The 16,827-nt window shown below is 43.6% G+C and overlaps 5 protein-coding genes across 8 annotated transcripts in view; 3 read left to right on the top strand and 2 right to left on the bottom strand.

The window, feature by feature from the left end:
- Window positions 1-3,297, top strand: part of LOC128252315 (octopamine receptor beta-3R) — a 43,371-nt gene extending 40,074 nt beyond the window's left edge. For all 4 annotated transcript variants that reach the window (XM_052979950.1, XM_052979949.1, XM_052979952.1 and 1 more), the window contains 2 exons: window positions 2,061-2,169; window positions 2,275-3,297. In XM_052979950.1, coding sequence (XP_052835910.1) covers window positions 2,061-2,169; window positions 2,275-2,485 — 320 coding nt within the window. In that variant the 3' untranslated portion in view covers window positions 2,486-3,297. The remainder of the gene's footprint in view (window positions 1-2,060; window positions 2,170-2,274) is intronic.
- Window positions 3,298-4,229: 932 nt separating this feature from the next.
- Window positions 4,230-6,590, bottom strand: LOC128252318 (major heat shock 70 kDa protein Ba-like). The gene has a single exon (XM_052979956.1). It carries the CDS (start codon window positions 6,356-6,358, stop codon window positions 4,427-4,429), a length of 1,932 nt encoding a protein of 643 aa, XP_052835916.1. The 5' UTR covers window positions 6,359-6,590; the 3' UTR covers window positions 4,230-4,426.
- A 1,555-nt stretch (window positions 6,591-8,145) lies between these two features.
- Window positions 8,146-10,509, top strand: LOC128252317 (major heat shock 70 kDa protein Ba-like). The gene has a single exon (XM_052979955.1). It carries the CDS (start codon window positions 8,375-8,377, stop codon window positions 10,304-10,306), a length of 1,932 nt encoding a protein of 643 aa, XP_052835915.1. The 5' UTR covers window positions 8,146-8,374; the 3' UTR covers window positions 10,307-10,509.
- A 491-nt stretch (window positions 10,510-11,000) lies between these two features.
- Window positions 11,001-14,356, top strand: LOC128252316 (protein VAC14 homolog). Its single transcript, XM_052979954.1, is given in 10 exon segments — window positions 11,001-11,212; window positions 11,292-11,311; window positions 11,314-11,441; window positions 11,504-11,734; window positions 12,232-12,697; window positions 12,751-13,077; window positions 13,138-13,246; window positions 13,304-13,600; window positions 13,663-13,905; window positions 13,958-14,356. Coding segments are annotated over 10 exon segments (2,061 nt in total). The 5' UTR covers window positions 11,001-11,114; the 3' UTR covers window positions 14,100-14,356.
- Window positions 14,357-14,373: 17 nt separating this feature from the next.
- Window positions 14,374-16,774, bottom strand: LOC128252320 (DNA-directed RNA polymerase III subunit RPC3). The gene is given in 7 exon segments (XM_052979958.1): window positions 14,374-14,575; window positions 14,633-14,800; window positions 14,859-15,196; window positions 15,199-15,207; window positions 15,269-15,374; window positions 15,428-15,929; window positions 16,352-16,774. Coding segments are annotated over 7 exon segments (1,566 nt in total). The 5' UTR covers window positions 16,627-16,774; the 3' UTR covers window positions 14,374-14,407.
- Window positions 16,775-16,827: the final 53 nt, after the last annotated feature.

The following is a 16,827-nucleotide window of genomic DNA, read 5'->3' as shown; positions in this document are numbered from 1 at the left end:
TGAATTGCAACTTAAAATCCAATTGTTTTAAAAGAGATCTCAAAACATTTTATTACCAACGTTAGCTCTTGATAGAAATTTTAGAGTTTAGTTCAAATTAAAATAAGTTTAGCTAAACTTCTTCAAGCAATTTCAATTAATAAAATTCCAAACTCTTTTAAAAGCTTTTTTATAAACATAGATTAAGAAAACATTTTATATGAAATTCCAAAGCTTCTTAAAAAATTTTAAATTAATTTTTTTTAATACACAAAAAGTTAAGCAGTCAATAAATTAACAAAAAAAAACTTATATATAATCCAAAATTAAAAACATACTCTTTCAAGTGGTGGCTAACAACACTTGAGTTAATATCGTTATACCAAATCAGAAGTGAAACTGAGAGGATACAAGCCCACCACAAGATCCAACCTGACTGGCAAAATCCCCACAGAAATGCCAGTTTTTGGCACCTTCTTATCTGAATACCCTGCTCTAACCAGCTTAGGCACCCAAATCCGGATGGTCATACGCACCACCCATCGAACCAGCCACCCACAGAACCACCCACCATGTTTCCCTCCCCCCGCTGCCCTCATGCTGTACATAATTGCTTCCGTTTGCACGTGCGTTCCGTTTGCCTTGCTTTATTGCGCCTCCACACTGCCTTTCGTTTTGCATTATGGTTTCACCTGGTCCTGGCCACCTCCGCCTCCGCCTCCATCTCCATCTGGCGTCCATCAAGGGACAAACTGGGGGATTGTCCGTAGCTTCCTGTTGCTCACTGTTGTCTGTCTGATTTGTTTTTGTATCCTCCTGCCACCTTCGCACACCCACTTTCTAGTGATGTTTATGTTTATGTTTATGTTTGGGCGGGAGGATTGGATAGATACGGGTGATTGTATGTCTTTGTGATAACAAGTGTCCTGTGTAAATATTTTCAATTGTTTGCCTCGTTTTTATTACATTTTCCGCACACCCACTCACACGCGCAAGAGCACCAAGATACCACACATGTTGGCCTTTCCAGGAGTTTAATGACAGTTACTTGCAAAATGGGCGAAAGTGGGCGGGGCGTGGCGGGGCGTAGTGGTAGAATACCATCGATACTCTACAACATACAACAGCAAAATATTACTGATGTCAAAGTTAAACATGCCAGGACACGACCCGCCACACATGGCGTATACGCAACATGCCGGCATCCTTTTTGTCTCAAAATAAAACGAACATAAACCTCCTTTTTGCACTCTACACTCAAAAAAAAAATGTGTATAAATAGATAGTTTTTCATTATTTTACAGTTCATTTTAGAAGGGCGCACTTAGACAAACAATTTATTTTCCTTGAGTACATATTCTGAGGTTACTATGCCTTTTTAAAGAATTTCCATTTAAAAACGATTAAAATTAAGTTTCTAAACTCATTTTGCTTGGAAAATTTGTTAAAAAATTATTTTTATTTGTCATGAAACTTCATAAAATATTTTAAAATTTAACTAAGCAGAGATTACATTTTTATAAATCCTTAAAACGAATATATTATATATATATTAAAAGAAATTTCATCCTGTTGACAATTTGCTATGAAAATCGAACCCTGTTTGTTATGAAACTTCATAAAATATTTTAAAATTTAACCAAGCTGAGAATCCATTTTTATAAATCCTTAAACAAATACGGAAAGTATAGATACATATTTAAAACAAAATGTCTTTCTATTGACTTTTTACTATAAAAATCTACCGGAGACCCCTATTTGTAAATTTCAAGACTTGACAAATATAAATTTAAAATATCGTAAAAATAAGAATCAATTTTTTGACTGCACCCGCGCACTGTTTTAATTGAACCAAAAAACTGTCATTTGCAATGGCTTAGCAAGACTCTTAACTTGACTCTGGTCGAAGTCCCAAAGACTTGGTCGCATCGAAGCGAATCGAATCGAATCGAATCGATTCGAATCGATTCGAGACGATTCAAAACGAACCGAATCGAATTGAATCGAATTGAATCGAATTGAACTTAATCAGCCAATTGCCCTCTTTCATTTCGGTCCTAAACTCTTTATCTGCCCCACAGGCGGCTCGGTGCGCCCGGCCAAAGGATGGAAGGCCGAACACAAGGCCGCCCGCACTTTGGGCATCATCATGGGCGTCTTTCTGCTCTGCTGGCTGCCCTTCTTTCTGTGGTGAGTGATGGTAGGCCGTAATCCGTAATCCGTAATCCGTAATCGGTTGGCCGACGTCTTCTGGCTGCTCAACGTCATGTGATTCTCACTTTTCTGCTTATTCAGGTATGTCATCACATCGCTCTGCGGACCGGCATGCCCATGTCCCGATGTACTGGTCGTCGTGTTATTCTGGATCGGCTACTTCAACTCCACGCTGAATCCGCTTATATACGCCTACTTTAATCGCGATTTCCGTGAGGCATTCCGCAATACGCTGGAGTGTGTGCTGCCCTGTCTGGAGAAACGAAATCCGTACAATGCCTACTACGTCTAGACCGGATGGCATATATGCACCCCCTTCGATATGGAACAATGCCCCGTTAAGTGATATTTAATACTTGAGTGAATCGTTATACCTACCAAAGAAGGAAAAACTAAGCAAAGAAAAACAAGAGCGACGGCAAAACGAGAAGCGTTCGTGCAAGGATCCATGTTGTTAGCAAAATCCTTGGAGCTAAGCAATACTCATTGTGTGTTTATGTATACGTGTACATTTTCATTTAAGCAACGATAGGGAATTTAAATTAAAGTCGTGTTCTGAGCCCGCCAAGCAGCGGTTGCAGGGACAATGCTGCCCCGGAACTATACTATCCATATATAAGTGTTGTTTGTCCAGCTAAACAGGAGATATACGTAAAAAAAAATATACATATTAGAAAACGCGCGACTATGCACAGAAAAATTCCAATTTCAAATGAAACGTTGTCAAATGAATCGTAAGAAGCACTTCGGCATGTCGAAGATGAAACACTTTTTCCATAGATTAATAGAGTATCACATAATTTAAAAGCTGTCTGTCTGTATACCAATTTCATTTATTGTACATTGTAAATTGTAACTCAAATTGAAATGTTAATAAAAATAGCATTATGTTAAACTTACATAGAGAAATCTTGTTAAAAATTCAGAGAACTTTACCATAAAACTCTGAGTCATGGAAAAAGTGCAATGCCATAATCTTACCTATAGCAATTAAGTATCATATGTAACCTAGACAATTAGCAAACCAAATCTACATAATCGAGTTCAAAGAAATTGAAAATTATAAATTACGCAATCGAAATTATGTAAAGAAAAAAAGGAAAGTAGAGAAAAGAAAGGGAATTGTGTAGGTGACGTTATGAATTTTCAAGCAGAAAGACAATCTACCAATGAGTAAACAAGAATGAACTTCGAGCAACCAAAACTGGCAAGCTGTAGGAAATTTCTCTATTCGCTGCAAAATCGATTCACTTATTTCAATTTAGTTAGTTGGATTCCCCTCTCTCCTAAGTTGCGACGACTTTTGTGATAGTAAAGGAAATTGATTGTATTTCTAGTCGAATTGCTTCGCGTTGAGTAAGTAATGCATCCCGTCTAAGTATCTGTACGAAGTATGTGTCTAAGTGTGTAAGGCCATGTATCGCTATGTATTTCAATGTACTTGCTGAACTAAACTATTGCAAATTAAAGTGTGAAACTAACGTGTTTTAAAAGCAGATAACGTATTTTTGAATTTACTTACTTCGTGTTTGTGGGGAAAAGGAATATATATATTGTTAACTAATAATTAAACTGGTTTAGTTTTTTACGTTTTCAGCAAGATTTTTAATTCTGTTTGCCTCTACTGATGTTTTTAACGATCATCTAGTCTGTAAACACTCATAAAGATCTTCAAACCAACATATTGTTTTAGAATATCCTTAGTAACCGTATATTTTTGAATCTGGTATTCAAACACGTAAATATTCAAAAGAGAAACAACTTGAGCTTTTCAATCGTGGGTTTTGTTTGTTAAATCCACCCTGTATCCCTGATTTCATTATGCAAATGTATTTCGGATGACATTTACTACATCTATAAACATACTAGTTTGCGTAGAAATGGAGTGTCGGACATGATCAAGATTTATGTATTTACTTTATAGGGTGGGATATGGATTTTCACAACTTAGTAGTTGCATAAATTTGTAAAAGTTCTGAAAACTTTCTAACTTCCGTTTTAAAAACGTTTAACAGACAAAATAAAAGATTTATAAGTTTTCAATTTTAAATAAATAATTTATTTTTCTTTTAGCTACTTAAGCTTATACCAACTTGTTACTAACTTAAGCCTGTAATACTTTAGTAAAAACTAAGATTTAATTCGAGTATGGCAATCAAGATGCTTATATACATCCTTAACAATAATTTAGTAGGAACAAATCCACTGATGAACAAATATAATCTCTTTGGCTTTAGTCGACCTCTTCGACCGTGGGTCCCGAGTAGCCGCCAAATCCTCCGGCCTGCTGGCCGCAGTTGGCTCTTGGGCCACCAGCTGCTCCTGCTCCCGCTGCCTGCTGATGCATCTTGGTCATGATGGGCGAGCAGTGGCGGGTGAGCTCCTCGAGCTTGTGGTCGAACTCCTCCTTGTCGGCAGTGGTGTTGCTGTCCAGCCACCGAATAACTTCGCTGCACTTCTCCAGGACGGAGTTCTTGTCGGCCTCATCCAACTTTCCAGATTCCGCCTGCTCCACCGCCTGTTTCACGTTAAAGACGTAGCTCTCCAGGGCATTCCGCGAGGTTATGCGCTGGCGCTGCTTCTCGTCCTCATCCGCGTACTTCTCTGCCTCGCTCACCATGCGGTCAATCTCGGCCTGCGAGAGGCGTCCCTTGTCGTTCTTGATGGTGATGTTCTTGGCCTTGCCCGTGCTCATCTCCTTGGCGGCGACGTTCAGGATTCCATTGGCGTCCATGTCGAAGGTGACCTCTATCTGGGGCACACCCCTTGGAGCTGGTGGTATTCCTGACAGATCGAAGGTGCCCAGTGCATTGTTGTCTTTGGTCATTGCCCGTTCGCCCTCATACACCTGGATGGACACTCCGGGCTGGTTGTCGGAGTAGGTCGAGAACGTCTTGGTCTGCTTGCACGGGATGCGGCAGTTGCGCTCGATCAGCTTGGTCATCACCCCGCCTGCGGTCTCGATTCCGAGCGACAGGGGAGCGACGTCCACCAGCAGCACGTCCTGGATCTTGCCGCTCTGGTCTCCGCTGAGGATCGCGGCCTGGACCGCCGCTCCGTAAGCCACCGCCTCGTCTGGGTTGATGGAGAGGTTGAGGCTCTTGCCGTGGAAGAACTCCTGCAGCAGGCTCTGCACCTTGGGAATGCGCGTGGATCCGCCGACGAGTACGATGTCGTGGATCTGGCCCTTGTCCATCCTGGCGTCGGTCAGGGCCTTCTCCACGGGCTGCAGGGTGTTGCGGAAGAGGTCTGCGCACAGCTCCTCGAACCTGGCGCGGCTCACCTTGGTGTAGAAGTCGTGGCCCTCAAACAAAGCGTCGATCTCGATGGTGGCCTCCGTGCTGGAGGAGAGCGTGCGCTTGGCTCGCTCGGCCGCCGTCCGTAGGCGTCTCAGAGCACGCGGGTTGGAGCGTAGGTCCTTCTTGAATTTGCGCTTGAACTCCTCAGCCAGGTGGGTGACCAGCCGGTTGTCGAAGTCCTCGCCGCCCAGATGGGTATCTCCGGCTGTGGAGCGTACCTCGAACAACGAACCCTCGTCGATGGTCAGGATAGAGACATCAAAGGTACCTCCACCCAGGTCAAAGATGAGTACGTTTCGCTCCCCCTTGAGGTTCTTGTCCAGTCCGTAGGCCAGTGCCGCCGCCGTGGGCTCGTTGATGATGCGGAGCACGTTCAGGCCGGCGATGTGGCCGGCGTCCTTGGTGGCCTGGCGCTGGGAGTCGTTGAAGTAGGCGGGCACTGTGATCACAGCGTCAGTGATGCTCTCGCCCAGATACGCCTCCGCCGTCTCCTTCATCTTGGTCAGCACCATCGAGCTGATTTCCTCGGGGGCGAACCGCTTGGCCGCGCCCTTGAACTCCACCCCGATCTTGGGCTTTCCTCCGTCGCTGACCACCTTGAAGGGCCAGTGCTTCATGTCCTCCGCGATCTTGGGGTCGTCGTACTTGCGCCCGATGAGGCGCTTGGCGTCGAACACCGTGTTCCTGGGATTCATGGCCACCTGGTTCTTGGCGGGGTCGCCGATGAGGCGCTCCGAGTCTGTGAAGGCCACGTAGGACGGGGTGGTGCGGTTGCCCTGGTCGTTGGCGATGATCTCCACCTTGCCATGTTGGTAGACACCCACGCAGGAGTAGGTGGTGCCCAGATCGATTCCAATAGCTGGCATTGTGTGTGTTTGCTTCTTACTTGGTAATCAGTAGTAGGTAAAACGTAACTAGGTTGTCTTCTGCTTGTTCTTGTTTTCAGTAATATCTTCTTCAGTAGTTACTTGTACTTAATTCACTTTAAATTTGCAGTTTAGTTTAGCTTTATCAGCCGCGTTTGTTTTGTTTTGCTTAGCTTTTGCTTAGCGATGTTTTCACTTTGCTTGTTTGAATTGAATTGACGCTAAGAGAGGCGAGCGGCCCTATTTATACGCCACAGCTCTCTTCCCGAACATTCGGCAGCACTCGCTCGAAACGTCGAGAACTGAGCGAGATGGCTTGCTGCTACAGCAATTAGAATGAAGGAGACAGGGAGTGCGGCGGCAATTTAAGAGAGGGTGAGCGGCAATTGTTATTGCACCCGAAATTTCTCGACTTTTCTCCGCTTCAAATAAATGACCTACGACAAACCAATGTTTTCTTTTTGGGTTCTAGAAAAATCGCTTTTCTGGTTTGTTTATTTACATTTTTAAATGGGTAAGTAACTTTGTTTAAAAATAGCAACGTTATTTTTAGCGGTCGAAGCACGTGCATGAGACAATATGATTTGACGTTATTTATTTTTGCAGACTTATTATAAAGATTATTAAATAGTTAAGGGAGACTTTTAAAAAAGAACACAGTAGTTTTTATTTCTAACGGGTGGTATTTGTGTTATAGCGGTTACATGAAATGTATTGTTTAGATATAAGATATGTATCTTTAAGATGAGAAGTATGCTTTGAAATACAGGGGGTATCTTTTAGGTTGTGAAAAGAAAGAAAACTGTTGTTAAATTTGTTTATATGCAGTTTATACTTAATCTCTGGTTATTGGTAACTCTGCTTAAACGCGTATTTCTTGTAAATGGAACAGATCCCGAAAACATTGTGGCATACAACAAAATTCTATTAATTACACAGTTGTACCCTCAATGGTTTCCTGTATTCTAAACGATAGCAAAGAATTGCCTTTTCACGCAATATTTAATGATTATACATTCCTTAAATTTTTATTACACTGAGAATAGAGGTGAAATTGTCTAATAAAACCCGCAAAGCAATGAAAATATGATGGAAAATAATGTGCAAATCTAAAGGAAGGCCATTACAGCTATTTATCGTTATAGGTCTCAATAAACTGGAGTATCCACTCTCGATGATATCATAATCAAACCATAAAATCCTACCATTTTTTCCTAATCACTAAACCAAAACTAAGTATACTGATACATATGTACATATGCTTAGATAGTTCTCTATCAACTTAATTTTCTACGGATAAATCTGTAAGTGTTCTCTGTCGTTCTGAGTCACCTAAAGTGCTATTAGGTATCTAATAAATCAGGTAAATTGAAAACAAAACTATTTAATAATCTTTATAATAAGTCTGCAAAAATAAATAACGTCAAATCATATTGTCTCACGCACGTGCTTCGACCGCTAAATATAGCATTGCTATTTTAAAACAAAGTTATATATATTCCCATTTAAAAATGTAAATAAACAAACCAGAAAAGCGATTTTTCTAGAACCCAAAAAGAAAACATTGGTTTGTCGTAAGCCATTTATTTGAAGCGGAGAAAAGTCGAGAAATTTTCGAGTGCAACAACAGTTGCCGCTCACCCTCTCTTAAATTGCCGCCGCACTCCCTGTCTCTTTCACTCTAACTGCTGTAGCAGCAAGCCATCTCGCTCAGTTCTCGACGTTTCGAGAGAGTGCTGCCGAATGTTCGGGAAGAGAGCTGTGGCGTATAAATAGGGCCGCTCGCCTCTCTTAGCGTCAATTCAATTCAAACAAGCAAAGTGAAAACATCGCTAAGCAAAAGCTAAGCAAAACAAAACAAACGCGGCTGATAAAGCTAAACTAAACTGCAAATTTAAAGTGAATTAAGTACAAGTAACTACTGAAGAAGATATTACTGAAAACAAGAACAAGCAGAAGACAACCTAGTTACGTTTTACCTACTACTGATTACCAAGTAAGAAGCAAACACACACAATGCCAGCTATTGGAATCGATCTGGGCACCACCTACTCCTGCGTGGGTGTCTACCAACATGGCAAGGTGGAGATCATCGCCAACGACCAGGGCAACCGCACCACCCCGTCCTACGTGGCCTTCACAGACTCGGAGCGCCTCATCGGCGACCCCGCCAAGAACCAGGTGGCCATGAATCCCAGGAACACGGTGTTCGACGCCAAGCGCCTCATCGGGCGCAAGTACGACGACCCCAAGATCGCGGAGGACATGAAGCACTGGCCCTTCAAGGTGGTCAGCGACGGAGGAAAGCCCAAGATCGGGGTGGAGTTCAAGGGCGCGGCCAAGCGGTTCGCCCCCGAGGAAATCAGCTCGATGGTGCTGACCAAGATGAAGGAGACGGCGGAGGCGTATCTGGGCGAGAGCATCACTGACGCTGTGATCACAGTGCCCGCCTACTTCAACGACTCCCAGCGCCAGGCCACCAAGGACGCCGGCCACATCGCCGGCCTGAACGTGCTCCGCATCATCAACGAGCCCACGGCGGCGGCACTGGCCTACGGACTGGACAAGAACCTCAAGGGGGAGCGAAACGTACTCATCTTTGACCTGGGTGGAGGTACCTTTGATGTCTCTATCCTGACCATCGACGAGGGTTCGTTGTTCGAGGTACGCTCCACAGCCGGAGATACCCATCTGGGCGGCGAGGACTTCGACAACCGGCTGGTCACCCACCTGGCTGAGGAGTTCAAGCGCAAATTCAAGAAGGACCTACGCTCCAACCCGCGTGCTCTGAGACGCCTACGGACGGCGGCCGAGCGAGCCAAGCGCACGCTCTCCTCCAGCACGGAGGCCACCATCGAGATCGACGCTTTGTTTGAGGGCCACGACTTCTACACCAAGGTGAGCCGCGCCAGGTTCGAGGAGCTGTGCGCAGACCTCTTCCGCAACACCCTGCAGCCCGTGGAGAAGGCCCTGACCGACGCCAGGATGGACAAGGGCCAGATCCACGACATCGTACTCGTCGGCGGATCCACGCGCATTCCCAAGGTGCAGAGCCTGCTGCAGGAGTTCTTCCACGGCAAGAGCCTCAACCTCTCCATCAACCCAGACGAGGCGGTGGCTTACGGAGCGGCGGTCCAGGCCGCGATCCTCAGCGGAGACCAGAGCGGCAAGATCCAGGACGTGCTGCTGGTGGACGTCGCTCCCCTGTCGCTCGGAATCGAGACCGCAGGCGGGGTGATGACCAAGCTGATCGAGCGCAACTGCCGCATCCCGTGCAAGCAGACCAAGACGTTCTCGACCTACTCCGACAACCAGCCCGGAGTGTCCATCCAGGTGTATGAGGGCGAACGGGCAATGACCAAAGACAACAATGCACTGGGCACCTTCGATCTGTCAGGAATACCACCAGCTCCAAGGGGTGTGCCCCAGATAGAGGTCACCTTCGACATGGACGCCAATGGAATCCTGAACGTCGCCGCCAAGGAGATGAGCACGGGCAAGGCCAAGAACATCACCATCAAGAACGACAAGGGACGCCTCTCGCAGGCCGAGATTGACCGCATGGTGAGCGAGGCAGAGAAGTACGCGGATGAGGACGAGAAGCAGCGCCAGCGCATAACCTCGCGGAATGCCCTGGAGAGCTACGTCTTTAACGTGAAACAGGCGGTGGAGCAGGCGGAATCTGGAAAGTTGGATGAGGCCGACAAGAACTCCGTCCTGGAGAAGTGCAGCGAAGTTATTCGGTGGCTGGACAGCAACACCACTGCCGACAAGGAGGAGTTCGACCACAAGCTCGAGGAGCTCACCCGCCACTGCTCGCCCATCATGACCAAGATGCATCAGCAGGCAGCGGGAGCAGGAGCAGCTGGTGGCCCAGGAGCCAACTGCGGCCAGCAGGCCGGAGGATTTGGCGGCTACTCGGGACCCACGGTCGAAGAGGTCGACTAAAGCCAAAGAGATTATATTTGTTCATCAGTGGAAACATTCCTATTTTACTTTAAGTTTTTAGGACTGATACGTATATTTAATGTGGTTACTCTTAAACAAATCCTTAGTATTAGTAATCTACCAGTCTTAATTAGCAAACAAATTGTTAAACGCTTAATTAGAAATATGAAAAATAAATAATTTATTTTACTTTTAAAGATAAACTTCTTTGTGTTTCTATTTTGGGCAAAAAACTTATCAAAAGTGTAATTTGAAATTGAAAAACCAAGTAGTAGCTGAGCGTTCAGCTCATATTCCACAGATATCTAAGGAGTCAGAGGTGATGGTTCAGACGAAATATATTGTTCTTTTAAGGGTTATTCAATATAAATAAAATAAGTCCGGAGCGACTGAACAGTTGTGAAAACACAAAACAAATGGGCAAAAAAAAAGATAAATATGATATACTACAATAATATAATTTCAGTATTTATTTATTTATTATGTTTTAAAAGAAATATTATATGTCAAATTCAAGTGCAGTTAACCAAATTTAAAAATAGTTAACATACATGCATACATTAAAATGGTTAGATATTTAAAATAATTCCTAAGCCTTTGTCCAATATTTTTTATTGTGATTTAATTAAGCAATTTTTGGACAATTTTAGTTTTAAACGTAACGGAAACGTGTGCACTTAGCAGTACACTGGGCCACTTTGGCGCCCGAGTTGGCAGCCCCATCAATCAGCTGTTTGCAGAGCGATGCAGAGCAAACACAAAACCCGCCTACAAATATTGTTATTTTGATTAGAATACGGATTGCAGAATGGAACCGTCGTATGCCCCGTTGAGTGAGTCCTGCGCCAAGGCTTTGGGCGACAAAGTGTACGAGAAACGGAAACTGGCCTCGCAGGAAATCGAGAAGTGAGTGTTCCCACATGAGTATCGTGTCAGCCCCAAGATTCATTCGTCATCCCAATCGGGAATTCCGACTCTCCGCCAGAATGGTCACGGAATTCAACAACAAAACAACACGACGCAGATTCGCAAGCTGATCGAAGTGCTGGCCACCGACTATGCCACATCACGAGATGTAAATCGGCGGAAAGGGGCGCTTATCGGTCTCGCAGCCACGGGATTAGGGTTGGGCAAGGTATGGCCATTAGTCATCGGACTCCTCGTAGCCACATAACTAGACAACCGTTGACCTTCCAGGACTCGGACAAGTATGTGCAGGGCCTGGTGACACCCATCATGACCTGCCTCTCGGATCCGGATCTGCGGGTGCGCTACTTCGCCTGCGAGTCCTTGTACAACGTGGTCAAGGTGGCGCGCTCCGCCATCATTCCCTTCTTCCCGGAGCTTTTCGCAGCACTTTCCCGACTGGTCACCGATTCGGATCAGATGGTGAAGGACGGCAGCGAGCTACTGGATCGCCTTCTCAAGGTTGTTAAATTTTATCTTAAGTTTTATCAAAACTTATTTAAGTATGCATTAACCACAAATGAAATGTCCAAAAAATATCTCTTTCACAATTTCCCCTTACTTATAACATGATTTTATCATTATTTTTTTAATGTCCCTATTTGTATAGGACAAGGTTGCTAAATTGTATCTTAAGTTTGATTTAAACTTATTTAAGTTCATACTTGAGTTCATACATAGAGACGACTCACCTAAATGAAATGTTTAAAAAAAAAGTCTTTATAACAAGTTCCCCTTTATTATAATCGTTAAGTAACTATTATTTCTTGAATGCTCAACTTTTATAGCATATTGTTGTATTGTATTATTATAATATTAAGTTTGATTAAAACTTATTTATGCATGTCACAATTGAACTATTCTTCTAAATGAAATGTTCAAAGTAAAATTTTTTTTTACAATTTCCCCTTAATAATTATTGTTTTATGAATGCTCATAACAAACCTTATCTTTTATAGGACATTGTCACGGAATCATCGCAGACCTTCAATCTACAAGGCTTCATTCCATTGCTGAGGGAGCACATCTATGTCAAGGATGCTTTCGCCCGTCAATATGTGATCTCATGGATATCGATTCTTAACGCCGTGCCGGACATCAACATGGTCAACTATTTGACCGAGATTCTGGACGGGCTGTTCGTCATGCTCGAGGACAACACGCCCGAGATCCAGCGCATGTGTGAGACGACTATCAGTCAGTTCCTCAAGTCGATAAGGAACGACTCCTCCTCGGTGCGGATGGAGGACACCATCAATACGCTTATCACCCACGCGCAATCACCCAATGAGCTCATCAAGTCCATTGCGATCACCTGGATCCGCGAGTTTGTGCAGATATTTGGGCCCAATGTGCTGCCCTATGCCAGTGGGATATTTACGGCGATTTTGCCGTGCCTCGAGTACAATGTAGAGTCCAAAAGGAGTAAGAAAATGCCATACGATTTGGATCAGATAACTTATACATTCAATATTTAGGCATAAAAGAGTGCGCCGTGTCCGTTAACAACTCGATGATGTTGCTGGTGTCTACCAAGGAGCTGAAGACGCAGACGGAGTCCAAGATTGATTTGCGTTCAATTATGGACGTCCTTTCACAGTATCTCACGCACAACTCCATGCACACAAAGATCGCTGTGCTCAAGTGGATCCATCATCTGTTCACCAACTTTCCAACTGAAATGTCCGTGCACGCCAGTAACTTAAATAACAATCTGTTGTCCACGTTGGCCGACAACTCGGATGAGGTTGTACTTCAAAGTCTGTCGGTTCTGGCGGAAATCGTTAACTCTCAGGACAGCAGGGGTAAAAAGTACATGATTATGAATTTTGAACACGTATTTACATAGCTTTCTTTCTTGGCAGAATTAAACGACTTCAACAAATCGCATTATCGTAAGTTTTTACTTAGCCTGTTAAACCTCTTCAGTGAGGAGAAACTGATGTTGGAAAACAGAGCCAGCCTTATTATAAGGTAAGTTAAGAGAGCCTTTGCCTAACAAAAATCTTAAAACGATTCGTTTTCTTACAGAAAACTCTGCGTACTGCTAAATGCCGAATATATTTACCGCACTTTTGCCGAAATAATCACGGAGGAGGTGCCCAACTTGAAGTTTGCTTCCACGGTTGTACGCCTGCTTAACATCATCCTGCTCACCTCAACGGAGCTTTTTGAGTTGCGTACCAGCCTGCGAAACATTTCCAACGAGAAGTCCGCAGATCTCTTTCAGTGCCTCTACAAGAGTTGGGCCCATTGTCCAGTATCCACGCTTTCCTTGTGCCTGCTGGCACAGAGCTACCAGCATGTATCCCGTTTGGTTACCTTGTTGTAAGACAATTGCACAAAAAATGTATATACTTTAGTTTATCAAATGTATATCCCTCCTACAGTGCTGATGTTGAAATCACTTTGGAGCTGCTTACCGAATTAGACAAACTGGTTCAGTTGATAGAGTCCCCCATATTCGCTCCTTTGCGTCTCACGCTCGTTTCCAAGGCAAACAATTGCGCAGATGCTCAGTACTTGGCCCACGCCCTGTTTGGCATCCTGATGTTGCTGCCGCAGACAGAAGCCTTCGATACCCTTCGAAATCGTCTGCAATGCGTGCCCAACTACTGGGGCCATGATCCCATGTAAGTCATATCTTTGGCTAACGACTCTTCGATGACAATTCTTAATTTTCAGAGACGAGCGAAACTCGCTGGAGTACAAAAGTGGCATCGATTTCGATGCCCTGGAGCAGCACTTCATTAAATTGCAAAAAGCACACCGCGAGCAGCGAATTGTACACCGGAAACGAAGTGTAATTACACCCGAAAGTAACTAACCATTTAAAGCATACCGTATTTATATAGCCTGTGATTAAGCGTGCTGTCATTTCAAACGTTTTTGTGTTTTAATTAACTTGAATCTAATATACTTGGCAATAATGCTGTGGTAGCTTTTGAAACCATAGGTTTAAAGATTTAGTTTTGAGCAACTTTTAAACCAAAAAAAAATCATTAAATATTATTTGCAAGTACCAATTAAAAACGAACCAAAAATCTCTGTAAAGTGTTCACCAAACAATTTTTGTACAATTAAACTGAATCACCTTTCAATAAACAAGACAATCCATTGCCCTAAAAGTACCTTTTATTTAAATTTTCGAATACCCGTTGGCAGCGATGTGCAATGATGCTGATACATTTGCAAAAGGAAGATTGTATCATCCAGAGTCAGTTCGGCCTTCGACAAGGTCTTTATCCGATTCTTTACCTTATTAAGGATCTCACACTCGGGTGGAGTGAAAGTTTCCACAATCTGAAAGGCAATTGGACAGATAAAAACAGTTTTAAGTTTGTCCTAAACTATAATTACCTCTGCGATATATTCGTCAGTCTCGCCGCGTTCCTTCATGGTTTCAACAATGCTGTCCAGCCTTTGGGATTTTTCAATGAGCCCCTTGTGCTCATTTTTCTCAAAGTTCGATCGCTCTATGGTGTTATAAAGGGACTTGTAGCTGGCATCCAACAACATTCTCACCGTCTAAAAGTATTGGGTTACATTAAATACAGTACATTGATTTTAAACCAGTGACACTTACATCTTTTTCCTTGACTTGGAAGAGATAAAATGCTTTTGCGGGACCATTGCTGCCTCCGCCAGGTTTCTTAATAATCTTCACATGTATAAACTGTTCCTGGAACAAATTGTAGGCCAAAGACTTCGCCTCTTTTGAGGGAATCATGGCCTCTTTCTGTAAGTCTTCCTGTTCTATGTATTTCTTGCATCGAATCACTCGAAATATGCGGGCTGCCTTCGAGCCAAAGCGTTCGGTAATTACGGACTCGACACAAGCAAAGGCAAGCGACTCAAAGGCATGTTCCATATCTACAACGTACACTCCGCCACCCATGTCGCCAACTCTCCGAAAAAATCCAGTGAGTCGTCAGCTAAAACGAGTTATGAAAAAATTAATTAAATAGTCATGTATTAAAAAAGGTTTTGGCTTACTCAACAAACTTATGTACTGGTCCAAATACTTCATAAGATCCAGGTTATTTGATTTTCTTTCGATTGCCTGTTTTATTTCCACAAAAGTTATTTGGTTGGAAAGTTTCTGTAAAATATATTGTGTTAATGCTATTCTTCAGCTACAAATGTGCAACATACTCTCTGCCACGGATCTGTTGTGTTGTACATAATCTTCAGAATAAATCGAAAGCACTCTGCAGCATTTTCGCCCAGTTTTCGTTCAATGGCGTCTACCATTATGGTGTCCCGAAAGTCCTGGTGAAATCGATCGTAGTTCAGGTTCCACACCGTTGTGTTGTCCTTGGCCTCCTCCAATGAAGCATCTCCCTTTCGTATTTTGGCAAGCAGCTGTAGATCAATGTTGGGATGCCTGAAAAAGTCGCATTCGTTGCTCTCGAATTTTGGCACACTTTCATCCTGGTCGTCGCCCACTAACAGCTCTGGTCTTTTGATTATGTAGTGATCGGTAATCATTTGCAGGAAGGTATTGCGATATGATTCCGGGCTTTCCGTCTTATTCTCGCCCTCTGCCAGGCACTTGATCAAAATTCCGCTGGCAGTATCCGATCCCGAACTAATCAGCTCCTCGGCGATGGAAGCACCCACATTTCCGTACTTTGTTTGCACCAGATGAATGTAGCTAAAAAAAATTATTGATCGTTTAAAATGTTGGTTTTTTCTTTTACTTTACTTAAGTTGTTAGTGACAGTTTATGATTAATTACATCACATTGTATTGACTACGGTTAAAAACAAAACCATTCTCAACAAGACACCGAACTTTTATTTCCGAAAAGTATATTATAGACGTTGTTAAGGAGTTCCTAGATTGTAAAGATTTTAATTCTTTATGAAATTCTTGTTTTATTATAATCTATAATTTTTGTAACATATTTAATATTGCTAAAACCATGTACATACACATAGGTTATTTTATAATCACGTCCTTTAAACCATGTTGAGTTTTAAAGAACTGCGAAAATCGACTTGGGTAAAAAAAGATATTCATTGAAGTTAGAATGTGAAGCATGTATCGGAACTCGAGTTTCCCATCGCAACTTACCGCGGATACCGCAGGAGGCAAAGCACATCCTCGCGTCGGAGGGCGTACTCGGCCAGGAAGGGATTCAGTTTGGAGGCGGCGAAGTCCACCAGTCGGTACTTGACGAGCACCGCCAGTGCGAGGGCCACCTCTTTGCGCGAGAACTTGGTGGCACTGGTGATCTGGCCCAGGGTCCGCGTGGTGGCCGAGAAGAGGCAGTCGGACACCGCCTGCACCACCTTGCCGAAGCACTGCTCCAGGATGGCGGAGCTCAGGTGCGAGTAGTCCGCGGACATGGTTCCTGCCACTCTTGGATTCTTAATAACAGATTGCTATTTACCGGCTGATAATGCGGCTCAAACAAATGTGCAATCAAAACAAAACACAACCGCGTTGAAGTCAGCTGTTTGCAAAAACGTATCGATAACTTATCGATTGGTTGTTATTACTAGTGTGCCCCTCTCCTTGCTCTTGAGATTTCCCTTCTAATCATAAAC

The sequence above is a fragment of the Drosophila gunungcola genome, chromosome 3R (assembly GCF_025200985.1).
Source record: "Drosophila gunungcola strain Sukarami chromosome 3R, Dgunungcola_SK_2, whole genome shotgun sequence".
Lineage (NCBI taxonomy): Eukaryota > Metazoa > Arthropoda > Insecta > Diptera > Drosophilidae > Drosophila > Drosophila gunungcola.
Note: the sequence above shows the minus strand (reverse complement) of the source record. Positions and strands in the feature narration are given on the sequence as shown.